The following is a 17,214-nucleotide window of genomic DNA, read 5'->3' on the forward strand; positions in this document are numbered from 1 at the left end:
TGGGTGCCTGCACATGAGTATGCACACGAGTGCACACGCGCGCGCACACACACACACACACACACATGCACACACACACTCCAAGAAAAGAAAACACTGGGTGGATTATTAGTTCAATGATTAATAACATTGGGCTGTTCCCCAGACAATACAGATTGATTCCAGGCACCTGGCTCACAACCATGTACATGTCCAGCTTCCAACAGAATCGAGCCCTCTTCTGGACTGTAGAAGATCAGGTACACACTTGAGTCACAGGCAACACGGAGGCAAAAATAACCAAAACTGTGAACTGAAAATTAAAAATTAAAAGAAATAAAACAAATTCAGATCAAAGGAACAGTGACATATAAGGCCCAATAGTAATGATCACGATATTCCTAGTATGCAACAGAGAATACATTTAAGGAGCAGGTAGAAAAGCTTGTGGCATGATTCGGTTCTTAGACGTTTTCCAGCCGTTGATAGTTGTGAAAATAACCCTCGGGAGCAGAGTCGCAGGCATGTGATAGCTGCTTTCCCCGCCCCTCCATTGTGATTGGAGGCATGGCGTGGACTGGCATAAACTGAACTCTACCCACTGAGCCTTGGCAACAGTGTAGGAAGCACAGTGATTGGAGGATGGCTTTAGGGACGTGTTGAGAACGCCAGACTAGTCCAGGGAAGAGACACCTCAGCATGGGGCTCACTGTGCTTTGAGGTGGCTGGGAATCCCACAGGAGGTGGCAACATGATGACAAACCATGAAGGTAATCGTTCTTTCCAATTTGAAAGTAGCAGTTTGACCCCTGTCCCTCCTCGGGGTCCCCCCAGGTCAGAAAGGAAGTTGACTGGGAGACCTCGGCATAGCGCGGGTCTCACAAAATGGCGCCTGGTGGTGTAGAGCTTCCCAGGGAGGACTCTCACTCTGCCTCTCCGAGTTCCTCACTCCAGGAGGAGCTTTCAGCCTTTCTGGACCAGCGCCCCTCTACCACGTCCATCCCTAAGTTCTAGAAGGGAAACTTTAAAATGTCGTGGGGATTGATGGTTGTTGAAAGGGGCAGGGAGTAAAACGGCCCTTATTTTCGAGTGAAGTCAAGGGGCTTTCTGAGTTCCTAACCACAGGATCGCATAGCTGGAGCCTAGGGCTAGCTTTCTAGGTATCTGCGAATTAAAATGCCAGAAAGATATGCAGGGTTATTTGCTTGGTAGCTTGGCATGGTGTAATAACTCTAAGTAGCTTCTTAACCTGACATTTCTTCCTTGACCACAATGTACCACACCATGTCCCCCCCAATTTCCCCCCACCAGCTTTTTTTTCCTGGACCCTTTACTTGTTTTACCCCTGCCTTTGCCCTTCTCCTGCTCTTTTGTGGTCCTCCAAGTCCATCCTCTCTGTCAGCCAGCTCCAGTCAGTATATGCAGCAGGTAAGGGACAGAGAGATGATTGCCAAAGTAGGATAAGGCACAGTGGGGAGGAGGGCAGGGTATAATATAGGAAAATCTATAATATAGGAAATAGAGGTTTGAAGATGGTGTGGAGCCAAGTAGGAGCTCAGGGCTGGAAATGGGATTGTACTTAGACTGAACAATAAAAATGAAGGGGACATAGGTGGGACAAATCCTTGCGGGTCAGGAGACAAATTTAACAGTGATACAGTAGCTTCAGTAGTAGTGTCAGCTACTCAAACTTGGAGGCCGGGGAGTGATTGACCCTGGTAGTTTGAAGGCTGCTTGGGCATGATAGCAAGTTCTTGTCACAAGGATAATGCTGTATGGGCAGGAGAGCAGATGGTGAGTAGGTAACAGGAGACCTCAGGAACAGGAAGGGAGGAAGAAGGGAAGTTCTCAGTGATGCAGTGGGGGAGAAAGCAGCCATTGTTTTAAAGGGAAAGGTAGAAAAGGGATGGAAGACCACAGAAAACTTAAGAGCAAGACTTGTGTGCTAGGTCAATGGTAAAGAGTGGATGCCTGTTTAGAATATGCAGATGAGAAGCATGTTCCAAATGCAGAGAGAGAGAGAGAGAGAGAGAGAGAGAGAGTGAGAGAGAGAGAGAGAGAGAGAGAGAGAAGATCACCGTGTTAATAGGAGCTGTCTTTATATATGGCAACTGAATGAAGTAGCAGGGAATGTGTACTTTGAAAATGTCTCAGTAAATAGGGAGAAGGAAGTCTAGAAATATGTGTTAAGAGAACGACATATGCAAGTAAATCAGGCCGCCATGAGAACCCTAGAAATCAGTATGGGAGACTAGAGAACAAAAATATCACTGTTCAAAATGAAAACGTACTGTCTCTTCATCATTGAGTTCTTTGAGATAGTATATATTGCGGGTTTAGATCTTTATACAGCTTAGAAATATTTCCTCCAGAAAATTCCGTTTTTTGTTATTATTTTATGCATAACAATTTTACCAGCCTAGCAGCCTTTAATGGTGATAGATCAATTTCTGGATTTTGTTGTTGTTGTTGTTGTTGTTGTTGTCGTCGTCGTCGTTGTTGTTGTTATATGTTTTGGTGTCATATCTAAGTATTCCAAAATAATCCATTAAAAATGTTTTGTAATTTTCATGTCTTTTCCATTTTCTCATAATTGTTGACCCTCCCTCATACTGGGACCCTGTAATCAGCACAGAATATACCCAGACACCAAGTTTTTAGGACAAATAGATTTATCACCGTGGAGGGACAATCATCTGAGGGTTGCCTCTGGATCAGACAAAGACAGTAAACGTGTTTCTGCAGAAGTGGGGTTTTCAGGAGAAAAGAGGGAGTTTGTGTTAGAATTAATTGCTAAATCCAGATTGGACAGGTTAGGCAGTATTTAGTCAAATAATGAATTTTGATGGGTGGCCCTTGGTGATTGGATAAGTAGACTGTGGTGTTCAGTTTCAGGAATGAGGCTGTCTCAAAACAAGTGACTAGGCCTTGGAGGCTCCCTTTAGAAATGTAATCTAATAGCTTGGCAAGCGGGAGGGAAGTGAGAAGGGCAAAACCTGTCAGTACTATGTTTGTAATGCTCGGACTTCTTAGAGGACATTTCGTTCCCACACTTTTGTTTTATTATTGAGTTTTTGGGTACGTGGGCATCAGTCTTCTAGCGGATTTCCTGCTGATTTGGGGGCATCACTCCTAGAGACCCAAGGAATGTGTAATATTGGACAAGGCCTAGAAGGGCAGGTTATGGCAGTTGCTGTCCAGGCTCTGTAGAAACATCTGGGGCTAGGGCATTGTGTGCAGTGCTCAACCAAATCTGTTCAGATGGCCCATCTAGAACTAGCCACGTTGGAGCTGACTAAGATGCAGATTCTGAGGGAGAATCTGGGGCTGTCAATTTGCTGAAGTAGTCTGTAATTTGATTTGAAATCTGCTAGTACATTTACTAGGAACAGAAGGTAAACTTTAAGGAGTCTAGGGGACATTTTTTTTATCTTGGGTGTACATTTGAAACTTTTAAGCATGTAGCCCTGGTAGTTGGGAGAGGAGAGTCCCAAGATCAGAGAAAGGGGGTGATAGTCATGGAAAGAGGGAGAGATCCCAACCCCAGGAATAGGCAGATGAAGAAACAGTGTTGACAAGAGCACTTATCTGGACTCCATTTGACCTGTGACAGGTAGATTTAGGTACATTTCCTGAAACTTAAAACAATTGTTTTAAGTTTACAAAAAGAGATAAAAGTTTTATTACTGTTTGTAATCTATGAAAATCCATATTGGAGAAAGGGCAGTAGGTGCATGTCTTAGAGTCATAGTTTGGGAACCTACACAATGGTATAGAGTGAGGGGAAGAAATATGAAACAACTTCTCATATATCTTTTTTTTTTTCGGAGCTGAGGACCGAACCCAGGGCCTTGCGCTTGCTAGGCAAGCGCTCTACCACTGAGCTAAATCCCCAAGCCCCGACTTCTCATATATCTTGAATCATATTTTCAGACTCATACCTTAAATCAGTTTCTGGGACCCTTATACCTTATATAAGCTTTAATATCCTCGGATATTATAATACTTTCCTTAGACATTTACAACTTGCATTTATATCCTCAGACTACTATTTATATATTCAGGCCTTTATAACTTGCAGGTTGTAAAGTGGATGCAGTTTAGTCCACTGACATACATCCTAGGTTCTATTGTTTAAAAGTCCTAAATAATGGGGTGAAATATAGGTGGTTTTCTAGGAAAGATAGAATGGCTTTGGTATTAGAGGGAAATATTTGATGTAAGTAATGAATGATGTCCTGTGAAGAACGGTTAGATATGTTTTTATCTGGGATATGTAAGTAGATTAGCCTGGAGAGAAGTTGACTGAGGAGGAAGGAATGAAAGAGCCACTTCATGGGCTGCCATGTTAGTGTTGTTATTGCCTTAACTGGAATTAAAACTGGAATTAGAGGCAAAAATGCTTAATATTATCATTCTCTGTTCACCATATCTATCCGTTGGACACTAAGGCAAAAGAGCCCTAGTTAAAAGTTCTGTGGTATTCTCTTGCCTTTAAAAAACAACCTAACAGATGTGCTTAACCACAGTCACACAAGGATTTATGGAGTGTATACTATGAATTCACCACTTGGCAGTCTTATATTATATAAGCAATGCTCTCTTCGTAAATATCCAATAGTCTAGCTAAGAATGCCACTAAGCAAATATATACAATCCCCATTGTTTTATGGGTTCTGAAAGTGTGTATAGCTTGAATCTCAGAAAGTGAGAGGAACTTGTCACTTAATTCCCCTCTGTCCATGCAGGCGATGACACCCGGTATCTCCTATACACTGGAGCAGAGACTCATGAATTATCCCCCCATCTCCCCTGTCACATTCTTTGGACTGTCCACGATATGAAATTCTTTCTCAGCTGTGATTCAGTGTGTAGAAAAAAATGTGTTTTAATTTTTTTGTAATTACAGAATAATGCTTTATTCAGAAAATCACACCTTAAGATAAAAATATTAACAGAATTTATATGCAAATCAGATTCCTCAGTCTAAGACTTTTGTGCTTGCGATCTCAATAAATTTTTATGGGATCATTCTTGTCTAAAACAGGAGAGCATAGAATTGGAAATGTAGTTCAGTTGGTACTTTACATGCCTGGATTGAATGTAATCGTATATGTCTATAATCCCCTCCCTTCAATAATGGAGCATAGTGATAGATGCCTGAACTTTATATTCATTAGACCCTCAGTTTAATACGCAAGAATCCACAGACTTTATCCAGGCTCTTCACAGAAGACTGAGCATGGTGGCTCACCCTGTAGCCAGAGGAGTAGAGCAGGTGAAGCAGGTTTATATGAGTTTGAGTTAAATCTGAGATGCAAAGTGATACCTGGTCTCAACACAAAAGACATACGTGGTATATATTCACTTGTGAGTGGATCTTAGTCATTCTACTGGTGTGAGGCGGAATCTCAGGGTTGTTTTGATTTGCATTTCCCTGATGACTAAAGATGTTGAACATTTCTTTAGGTACTTCTCAGCCATTCGATATCCTCAGCTGAGAATTCTTTGTTTAGCTTGGTACATTTTAATAGGGTTATTTGGCTCTCTGGAGTCTAACTCCTTGAGTTCTTTGTATATATTAGATTAATATTTGATGTATTAATATATATTAGCCCTCTATTGGATGTAGGATGTGTAAAGAACTTTTCCCAATCTGTTGGTTGCCATTTTGTCCTAATGACAGTGTCCTTTGCCTTGCAGAACTTTGCAGTTTTATGAGGTCCCATTTGTTGATGCTTGATCTTAGAGCATAAGCCATTGGTGTTTTGTTCAGGAAATTTTTTCCCCTGTGCCTATGTGTTCAAGGCTCTTCCCAATATTCTCTTCTATTAATTTCAGTGTATCTTGTTTTATGTGGAGGTCTTTGAACCACTTGTACTTGAGTGTGTACAAGGAGATAAGAAAAGGTCAATTTGCATTGTTCTACATGCAGACCTCTAGTTGAACCAGCACCACTTGTTGAAAATGCTGTCTGTTTTCCACTGGGTGGTTCATTTCTGGGTCTTGAATTCTATTCCATTGATCTACCTGCCTGTCTCTGTACAAATACAATACACTTTTTATCATTATTGCTCTGTAATACAGCTTGAGGTCTGGGATGGTGATTACCTGAGAAATTCTTTTAATGTTGAGGATAGTTTTCACTATCCTGCATTTTTTGTTACTCCACATGAATTTGCAAATTGCTTTTTGTATTTCTATGAAGAATTAATTTGAAATTTTGATGGAGATTGCATTGAATCTATAGATTGCTTTTGGCAAAATGGCCATTTTTACAATATTAATTCTGACAATCCATGAGCATGGGAGATCTTTCCATTTTCTGAGATCTTCTTCTATTTCTTTGGAGACTTGAATTTCTGTGTGTGTGTGTGTGTGTGGGTGGGTGGGTTTTTTTGTTTTTTTTTTAATCTTTATTAACTTGAGAATTTCTTACTTGCATTTCGATTGTTATTCCCCTTCCCAGTTTCCGGTCCAACATCCCCCAACCCTTCCCCCTCCCCTTCTATATGGCTGTTCCCCTCCCCATCCTCCCCTCATTACCACCCTCCCCCCAACAATCACGTTCACTGGGGGTTCAGTCTTGGCAGGACCCAGGGCTTCCTTTCCACTGGTGCTCTTACTAGGATATTCATTGCTACCTATGAGGTCAGAGTCCAGGGTCAGTCCATGTATAGTCTTTGGGTAGTGGCTTAGTCCCTGGAAGCTCTGGTTGGTTGTTATTGTTGTTCATATGGGGTCTCAAGCCCCTTCAAGCTCTTCCAATCCTTTCTCTGATTCCTTCAACGGGGGTCCTATTCTCAGTTCAGTGGTTTGCTGCTGGCATTCGCCCCTGAATTTGCTGTATTCTGGCTGTGTCTCTCAGGAGAGATCTACATCCGGTTCCTGTCGGCCTGCACTTCTTTGCTTCATCCATCTTGTCTAATTAGGTGGCTGTATATGTATGGGCCACATGTGGGGCAGGCTCTGAATGGGTGTTCCTTCTGTCTCTGTTTTAATCTTTGCCTCCCTATTCCCTGCCAAGGGTATTCTTGTTCCCCTATTAAAAAAGGAGTGAAGCATTTGCATTTTGGTCATCCTTCTTGAGTTTCATGTGTTCTGTGCATCTAGGGTAATTCAAGCATTTGGGCTAATAGCCGAGACTTGAATATCTTGTGATACAGATCTTTCACTTATTGGGTTAGAGTCATACTGAGGTATTTTATATTATTTGTGGCTATTGCAAAGGTTATCATTTCCATAATTTCTATCTCACCCTATTTATCCTTTGAGTAGACAGAGGTGAATGATTTGTTTGAGTTAATTTTATATCCAGCCACTTTGCTGAAGTTGTTTATCAGCTGTAGGAGTGCTCTGGTGGAATTTCTGGGGTCACTTAAGTATATTATCATATAATCTTCAAATGGTGATATTTTGACTTCTTCCTTTCCAATTCTTATCCCTTTGACCTCTTTTTATTGTCTAATTCATCTGTCTGGGACTCCAAGTACTATATTGACTAGGTAGGGAGAAAGTGGGCAACCTTGTCTAGTCCCTGATTTTAGTGGGATTGCTTCAAGTTTCTCTCCATTTAGTTTGATGTTGGCTACTGGTTTGCTGTATATTGCTTGTACTGTGATTAGGTGTGGGCCTTGAATTCCTGATCTTTCCAGGACTTTTATCATGAAGGAGTGTTGAATTTTGTCAAATGTTTTCTCAGCCTCTAATTAGATGATCGTGTGGAGTTTTTTTCTCAGTTTGTTTATATAGTGGATTACATTGACAAAATTTCCACATATTGAACAACCATCCTGCATCCTTGATCATGAAGTCTACCTGATCATGATGAATGATCATTTTGATGTATTCTTAGATTTGGTTTGCAAGTATTTTATTGAGTAATTTTGAATCAGTATTCATAAGGGAAATTGGTCTGAAGTTCTCTTTGTTGTGTCTTTGTGTGGTTTAGGTATAAGCGTAATTGTGGCTTCATAGAAGGAATTGGGTAGTGTTCCTTCTGTTGCTATTTTGTGAAATAGTTTGGACATTATTGGTATTAGGTCATCATAGAATTCTGCACTAAACCCATGTGGTACTGGGCGGTTTTTTGTTGTTGTTGTTGTTTTTGTTTTGTTTGGTTTTTGTTTGTTTGTTTGTTTTGTTTTATTTTGGTCGGGAGACTTTTAACAACTGCTTCTATCTCTTTAGGAGTTATGGGGTTGTTAATGGTTTATCTGATCCTGATTTAACTTTGGTACCTGGTATCTGTCTAGAAAATTGTCCTTTTCATCCAGATTTTCCAGTTTTCGTGATTATAGGATTTGTAGTAGGATCTCATTATTTTCTTTAATTTCCTCAGATTTTGGTGTTAAGTCTCCCTTTTCATTTCTGATTTTGTTAATTTGAATACACTCTCTGTGCCCTCTGGTTAGTCTGGCTAAGGGTTTATCTATCTTGTTGATTATCTCAAAGAACCAGCTCCTGGTTTTGTTGATTCTTTGTATAGTCCTTTTTGTTTCTACTTGGTTGATTTCAGCTCTGAGTTTGATTATTTCCTGCCTTCTACTCCTCCTGGGTGTATTTGCTTCTTTTTGTTCTAGAGCTTTTAGGTGTGCTGTCAAGCTGCTAGTGTATACTTTCTCCAGTTTTGTTTGTTTGTTTGTTTTGTTTTGTTTTGCAGGCACTCAGAGCTATGAGTTTTCCTCCTAGCACTGTTTCATTGTGTCCCATAAGTTTGGGTATGTTGTGCCTTCATTGTCATTAAATTCTAAAAAGTCTTTAATTTCTTTATGTCTTCCTTGACGGAGTCAGTATTGATTAGAGAGTTGTTCAGCTTCCATGTGTAAGTGTTGTTTCTGTCATTTTTGTTGTTATTGAAGACCAGCCTTAGTCTGTGGTGATCTAATAGGATGCATCAGATTATTTCAGTCTTCTTGTATATGTTGAGACCTGTTTGGTGACCGATGGTACGGTCAGTTTTTGAGGTGCTGAGAAGAAGGGATCTTCTTTTGTTTTAGGATGAAATGTTCTATAGGTATCTGTTAAATCCATTTGGTTTAAAACTTCTGTTAGTTTCACTGTATCTATATTTAGTTTCTGTTTCTGTGATCTGTACATTCGTGACAGGGGGTATTATTGGGTGAGGTGTAATGTGTGCTTTGAGCTTTATTAAGGCTTCTTTTATGAATGTAGGTACCCTTGCATCTGGAGCATAGATGTTCAGAATTGAGAGTTCATCTTAGTGGATTTTTTCTTTGATGACTGTGAAGTGTCCTTCCACATCTTTTTTGAAGCCTCTTAGTTGAAAGTCGATTTTATTTGATATTAGGATGGCTACTCCAGCTTGTTTCTTTGGACCATTTGCTTGGAAAGTTGTTTTCTAGCCTTTTACTCTGAGGTAGTGTCTGTCTTTGTCTCTGAGGTGCTTTTCCTCTAGGCAGCAAAATGCTGGGTCCCCTTTACATATCCTTTCTGTTAGTCTATGTCTTTTTATTGGGGGAATTGAGTCAATTGATATTAAGAGATATTAAGGATTAGTGATTATTTCCTGTTATTTTTGTTGTTAGAGGTGGAATTATGTTTGCGTGGCTATCTTCTTTGGGGTTTGTTTCAAGAAGATTATTTCTTGCTTTTTCTAGGGTGTAGATTTTCCGCTCGTGTTGGAGTTTTCCATCTATTATCCTTTGTAGGGCTGGATTTGTAGAAAGATATTGTGTAAATTTGGTTTTGTCATGAAATATCTTGGTTTCTCCATCTATGTTAATTGAGAGTTTTGCAGGATACAGTAACCTGGGCTGGCATTTGTGTTCTCTTAGGGTCTGTATGACATCAGTCCAGGATCTTCTGGCCTTCATAGTTTCTGGCGAGAAGTCTGGTGTGATTCTGATAGGTCTGCCTTTATATGTTACTTGACATTTTCCCTTACTGCTTTTAATATTCGTTCTTTGTTTTGTGCATTTGGTGTTTTGACTACTATGTGACAGGAGGAGTTTCTTTTCTGGTCCAATTTATGTGGAGTTCTGTAGGCTTCTTGTATGTTTATGTGCATCTCTTTCATTAGTTTAGGGAAGTTTTCTTCTATAATTTTTTAAGATATTTACTGGCCCTTTAAGGTGGGAATCTTCTTTCTCTTTTATACCTAATATTCTTAGGCTTGTTGTTCTTGTTGTGTCCTCGATCTCCTGGATGTTTTGGGTTAGGAGCTTTTTGCGTTTTGCATTTTCTTTGACTATAGTGTGAGTGTTTTCTATGGTATCTCCTGCCCCTGAGATTCTCTCTTCCATCTCTTGTATTCTGTAAGTGATGCTTGCATCTGTGACTCCTGATCTCTTTCCTAGGTTTTCTATCTCCAGGGTTGTCTCTCTTCGTGATTACTTTATTGTTTCTGTTTCTATTTTTAAATCCTGGATGGTTTATTCAATTCCTTCGCCTGTTTGGTTGTGTTTTCCTGTAATTCTTTAAGGGATTTTTGTGTTTCCTCTTTAAGGGCTTCTACTTGTTTACCTGTGTTGTCCTGTATTTCTTTAAGGGAGTTATTTATGTACTACTTAAAGTCCTCTTTCTTCATGAGATGTGATTGCAAATCCAAATTTTGCTTTTCCAGTGTGATGGGATATCCAGTATTTGCTGTGATGGGATTACTGGGTTCTTTTGATGCCAGGTAGTCTTTGTTTTTGTTGTTTATGTTCTTGCCCTTGCCTCTCTCCATCTGGTTGTCTCTGATGTTCGTTGGTCTTGCTGCCTCTGACTGGATCTTGTCCCTTCTGTGGGCCTGTGAACCTATGATATTTGGAGTGAGAGTACTCCAGGCAAACCAGCTGTCTGTGGGCAGGTTTTTTTGTCTGAGGGCTGTGGGACAGCCCCAGCTCTGCACAGATAGAGACCAGAATGTCCAGCCCCAAGCCACTCCGTGACTCTTGAGCCCTGTGCACTCGCCCTAGTAATGTCTTTTGACAGGTAATAGAGAGAAAGTTGGGCCATGAGCTTAGGAGTGAGAGTACTCCTGGAAGACAAGATCTCTTCGGGCAGGTTTTGTGTCTGAGGACTGTGGGACAGCCCCAGCTGTTTATAGAAGCTTTTCAATTTTTGTTGCTCTTAGAACATGAAGTCCTGGTGTTCTGTTCAGGAAATTTTTCTCTGAAACCATGTGTTGGAGGCTCTTCCCAACTTTCTCTTCTGTTAGGTTCAGTGTATTTGATTTTATGTGGAGGTCCTTGATCCACCCGGACTTGAGCTGTGATCCTGGATGTCCTATTTTAGACAGACAGTATCGGGCTGTATAACACAGGCTGCCCCTTATTTTCCTATTGTCTTTGCTGCCCTCTAGTGTTGGAATTTATTACAGTACGCCACCAAACCAGGCAGAATTGATTGGGGCTTTGTGTTACTTTTTCCTGCTCTGAAATGTGTGCTGTTCCAGGGGCACAAATAATATACAGTATTTTTGACATGCCATATGGAGACACTTAAGAAAACAATTTTTTAAAAAATATCACATACCAATCCCATTTAATGTTGTGATCAAATACTGTGTAACTTGAGAAATTTTCTTTTGCTTTTTTCCTAACAGAATTTAGTGTGTGTGGGCGTGTATACATGTGCATTTGTAGGTCTGTCTGTACATGTATTTGAGCATGTGTGTGCATCCAAACTAACTGTTATTTGTAGGAATTCTTGTAAAAGTTTGAAAACAAACTAGAGGCCAACCTGGAGTGTTATTCCCCAGGAGCCATGCACATGTTTCAGTTTCTTTTAAAAGAAGCTTCTCCCCTGGGTCCTGCTAAGACTGAACCCCCAGTGAACTAGACTGTTGAGGGGAGGGCGGCAATGGGGGAAGGGTTGGGAGGGGAACACCCATAGGGAAGGGGAGGGGGGAAGGGGATGTTTGCCCGGAAACCGGGAATAACACTCGAAATGTATATAAGAAATACTCAAGTTAATAAAAAAAAAAAAGAGGATGGTAAAAAAAAAAAAGAAGAAGAAGAAGCTTCTCCCTGAGACTTGCAGTTTATTGATTAGGCTAGGTTGACTATCCAGTGAGTCTCAGGGATTCTCCTGTCTTTTTCTATCCTAGTAGTCTACAATGTATTTACCCTATGGCTGAAACCTTTTAAGGTTCCTATTAGTTTCCTTTGTGTGGGTTCAGGGCTTGTGACATGCTGCGGTGTACATATAGTGATCAGAGATCAACTTGCAGTAGCTGCTCTTCTCCTTTCAACATGGAGGTCCCAAGAATCTAATATAAGTGGTCAGGCATGGCAAGAAATGTATTTACCCACTAAACTATCACACAGGTCCTCACAAAGGGGAAGGTTGCCAGAACTGTGGTGATCCAGTTCAGGTCCTAAATCTTGCCTGGCAAGTGTTTACCAACTGTGACAAATGTCCTCCAACAGAACGTGTAAGAAACAGAAGTATTCCCCTCCCGCTTCTAGTTTGTTGTCTAGCTAAAAGGATCTAGAAAATAAATTATTTTATAAATTTAAAGGGCTGTCACTGTTAAAATATTTGATATATTTTCATGAAGCAATTTAAAATGTTTCTTTTTGGTTTCATTACACCTTTCTAATATGGGAACATATATATCACTTTTAATAATCATTTTCATAACAATTCAGTTTAAATATTGCTGGATTTATTTTTCTTTTTGAGATAGGTTATTTATGTGCAGATGAGGCTGACCTAAAACACACTCTGCAGCCTGGCTAGCCTGGAAGGAAGCCCCTGCCTCAGCCTTCCAAGTGCTGAGACAGTACATAGTAATGCAGGCTCATCCAGCAATGTAGTTTTTACATTTGTTTACTTTACATTACTATTTTTCTGTGTACCTTTACTTAATGTTTGATATAATATCATTACACTATTTCTCCCTTCCCTTTTTTCTCCCCAAACCTACCATATTACCCCTCTTTGCTATTTTCAAATATATTGTCCTCTTTACTCATTGAATTGTCACAAACCACCCATCATGTGTATGTATATGTGTTAATGTGCATTCCTAAAATATAAATACAACATGAGAAGTATTTTTAATATTTCTTCTATGTTGAAGTTTGCTTTGTGATAAACAAATTGTGCTCTTCCCTGGAAAAGAGAATTTCTCTTCCTCTCAGTGTTCTTCAGTTGCCTGAAGCTCTTTATGTAGTGTTGAGTCCCCTTGAGTGTTCACTGTCCACATTAACATGTCCGTTGTCGACATTCTTGTTCAGTTCTCGCATAAGCAGACAGAGTTTAGCTTCTGGCATTCTGGGCAGATATATTATGACAACAAACTCACTATTCCTCTGACTCTTAAAAATCTTTCATCTTTCTCTTCCCTGATATTGCTTAATATTCAAGTATGCTCTCTGTTTTATTGGTGTATTAATGCATTAGACTAGAATCCACAAATCTTTGGATTACTTTTAGTTTTCTGTAATTGTCTCAATCTTTTACAAAGAGAATTTTTCTTGATATGGATCGTATTTATCTGGGGATTATAAAAAGAAACATTTAAAAAGAAATTAGAGATTAGTCTGATTAAGTAATATAGTAGTCGTAGATTCTTCTTCATGATCCATGGCTTCATTAGACGTTGGTATTTGGCTAGATTTAAAGTACCAGGCATATATTATTGGAAGAGGCGAGTCCGGTCTCAAAATGGAGGGCCATGATCCAAAGGAACCAGAGCAGCGGAGGAAGCTGTTTATTGGTGGTCTAAGCTTTGAAACCACAGATGATAGCTTAAGAGAACATTTTTGAGAAATGGGACACACTTACAGACTGTGTGGTAATGAGAGATCCTCAAACAGAACGTTCCAGAGGCTTTGGTTTTGTGACTACTCTTGTGTGGAAGAGGTGGATGCTGCAATGTGTGCTCGGCCACACAAGGTTGATGGGCATGTGGTGGAACCAAAGAGAGCTATTTCTAGAGAGGATTCTGTAAAGCCTGGTGCCCATTTAATGGTGAAGAAGATTTTTGTTGGTGGTATTAAAGAGGATACAGAAGAATATAATCTGAGAGACTACTTTGAAAAGTTATGGCAATATTAAAACCATAGAAGTTGTGGAAGACAGGCAGAGTGGGAAAAAGAGAGGATTTGCTTTTTTGACTTTTGATGATCATGACACAGTTGATAAAATTGTTGTTCAGAAGTACCACACTATTAATGGGCATAATTGTGAAGTGAGAAAGGCCCTTTCTAAACAAGAGATGCCGTCTGCTGGGTCACAGAGAGGTCGTGGAGGAGGATCTGGCGACTTTATGAGACATGGAGGAAACTTTGGTAGTGGCAGAGGAAATTTTGGTCATGGAGGAAACTTTGGTGGAAGAAGACGCTATGGTGGTGGAGGTTGGCAGCAGAGGCAGTTATGGAGGTGGTGATGGTGGATATCATGGATTTGGATGTGATGGTAGCAACTATGGTGGTGGTCCTGGTTACAGTAGTAGAGGAGGTTATGGAGGTGGTGGACCAGGATATGTAAACCAAGGTGGTGGATATGGTGGTGGAGGAGGAGGATATGATGGTTACAATGAAGGAGGAAATTTTGGTGGAGGTAACTATGGTGGTGGTGGGAACTATAATGACTTTGGAAATTATAGTGGACAGCAACAATCTAATTGTGGACCCACGAAGGGGGCAGTTTTGGTGGAAGAAGCTCAGGCAGTCCCTGTGGTGGTGGCTATGGATCTGGAGGTGGAAGTGGTGGCTATGGTAGCAGAAGGTTTTAAAATAAAACAAACAAATGGCTACAGTTCTTAGCAGGAGAGAGAGCAAGGAGTTGTCAGGAAAGCTGCAGGTTACTTTGAGACAGTTGTCCTAAATGCATTAGAGGAACTGTAAAAATCTGCCACAGAAGGAACGATGATCCCTAGTCAGAGAAGTTACTGCAGCTTAAACAGGAAGCTCTTCTTGTTCAGGACTGTTATAACCACAGTTTGCAAAAGTGCAGCCATTGACTAATGCACTGTAGTGGAGATTAGATGTACATTCCTGAGGTCTTTTATCTGTTGTAGCTTTTTCTTTTTCTTTTTCTTTTCATTACATCAGGTTTATTGCCCTGTAAATTGTAGTGGTACCAGGAATAAAAAATTAAGGAATTTTTAACTGTTCAAAAAAAATAAAGTACCAGGCACAATTTCCCACTTGTTGAGTGAGTCTTTAAGTCTGATTAAAGAGCAGTCAGTTACTGCAAGGATTGGTACTAAAACTATACTCTTAGAGTTACCACGCCATGCTGATTGGTGTGGGTTTTAGGTATCATAAGTGGGTAGGACTGTTGGTTGCTTCTATTCATTAGGAACTTGGATGTCCTTATGGTACCATGAGTGCTAGGCCTCAGGGAGGATGCTTTTAGGTCAGTTTCAGCTCAGAGGTCTCTGGACCCAGCATCTGATGTGCATGGTCTCTTCACCAATATGAACTTACCTTTCACTCTGAGTTGCATTAAGGGGCAATAGAAATGGCTTGTAATGTTTAGAAGTCTCCTGAACAACCCTGACAAATAACTCAAAAAAGGGCATGTCTTGGTGGGCATTGGTGAGTTTGTTAGGTTGCCTTTGGCTCTTGTAAGAAGCATTTTCAGCAGAGATGAAAATTTGTCATTTAAATTATATATGTGCATTTGTCTATAGAATTGTATGTGTTATAAGTGTTTCTTTACATAGATAGATTCAAGTTATTCCTCATGCCTTTCCTAAACATCTTTACTGTTATTGTACCCCTTCTATATTTATCTCACTCACTTTTGGGTAATTAGAGGTCTCTTATGTATTTGCCTGACCAGATTATTTATATACTAGAGCCGCCTCTCTGTAGCTCCCCTACGCTCCCACCCCAGCAAGGGTGACTTTTTCTTTCCTACTTTCTGTAGTTACTCTAGGATATATACTCATATCTGAATATTTAGAGCTAGGAACCTCAGAAGAGAGAGGGACAATATGCACCACTGATCTTTCTGAGTCTGAGTTACTTCACTCAAAATGATCTTTCTTTAAATCTTCAGCCATTGGCCTTCAAAGTTTTCATGATTTCATTTTTCTTCACAGCAGAGTAATATTGCATAATGTACATATACAAGACATTTATTATCTGTAGGTTTATTGTTTGTGTATAGAAAAGCTACTGAAATGTCCTAGTTGATTCTATAACCTGTAGAATTGCTGAATATTGCTGAATTCATTTGGTGATTCTTGAAATTTTCTGTGTTGTAGGGATGCCTAGGACAGGATCATTGTCAATTGACCAAATAAATGAACAATGCTTATTTGAATTTAAAATAAGTGTGGAAACTGTTAAATACTTTACAATAACTTGCCAAATCTCATGAAGCTGGAGAAACGGTAGTGCCAGAATGCCCAGTACCTCAGGCCAAACAAACTCCTGGCATGTTGAGGAGAGGTGGGCAATTTCTCTTGGCAACTGATAGCTGCTTGGATGGAGAGAGAGTCAGTTTTCTTTAAGGGTGTGGTGGCTAGCATGTTACCCACACTCCGGTGGATCGCTGCATGTCCAAGGGTATATAGGCAACACAGATTGGACTTAATGAGTTTTAAAAATAGGAGGACTCACAGTCGAGTGGGTAAGGAAGGGAAGGTAGATCTGGGAGGAGTAGGGTGAATATGATCAAAATAGATCTACGAAATTCTAAAAGAATTCATTTTTGAAAAAAAGGTTTAACTGGTTTTATAAGAGTGTTTGTTCTTTCAGAGGACTGGAGTTCAGTTCCTACATCTAAGCAGGGTGCTTAATACCTGCCTATAACTCCAGCTCCAGCTCCAGGAGAAGAGATCTAACATGTTCTTCTGACGCACCTGTGTGTGCGTGTGTGTGTGTGTGTGTGTGTGTGTGTGTGTGTGTGTGTGTGTATGAAAGAGACAGACAGACAGACAGACAGACAGACAGGGGGACCTTAAAAGCTCTATATTGTTTGCTTTTGCTATGGATTTCCAAATTTATTACAATCACAAATTATTATTCCTATAACTATATTGTGTTAGGACTCTTTAAGGGTTAACAGTTCTATATATATTCTTTAATTTGATGAATTATGATGTAGATTGGTGGCTAAGAAGGCATTATTGTCATTTGACTTTTCAGTTTCTTTACTTTTTCCTATAATCTGGTGCAGATGAAATTAGACAGCTTAGACATCTAGAAACCACTAACACGGAAGAAGAACACAATGTGGAGAGTGGCGCACAGTCACAAAGCTCCAGAGGGCAAGCAGTTACTCCTAGGTGTCCGCAGAGCAGAGGTAAAGTACATTAAACAG

General features: G+C 40.1%; 1 protein-coding gene and 1 pseudogene across 1 annotated transcript in view; both read left to right on the plus strand.

The window, feature by feature from the left end:
• The first annotated feature begins 564 nt into the window (after positions 1-564).
• Positions 565-17,214, plus strand: part of Luzp4 (leucine zipper protein 4) — a 40,876-nt gene continuing 24,226 nt past the window's right edge. Inside the window, exons 1-2 of the mRNA NM_001408923.1 lie at positions 565-749; positions 17,071-17,196. Of these exons, the coding sequence (NP_001395852.1) occupies positions 731-749; positions 17,071-17,196 (145 nt within the window). The 5' untranslated portion in view covers positions 565-730. The remainder of the gene's footprint in view (positions 750-17,070; positions 17,197-17,214) is intronic.
• Positions 11,925-15,092, plus strand: LOC134484101 (heterogeneous nuclear ribonucleoprotein A3-like; annotated as a pseudogene).

The sequence above is a fragment of the Rattus norvegicus genome, chromosome X, assembly GCF_036323735.1.
Source record: "Rattus norvegicus strain BN/NHsdMcwi chromosome X, GRCr8, whole genome shotgun sequence".
Taxonomy (NCBI): domain Eukaryota; kingdom Metazoa; phylum Chordata; class Mammalia; order Rodentia; family Muridae; genus Rattus; species Rattus norvegicus.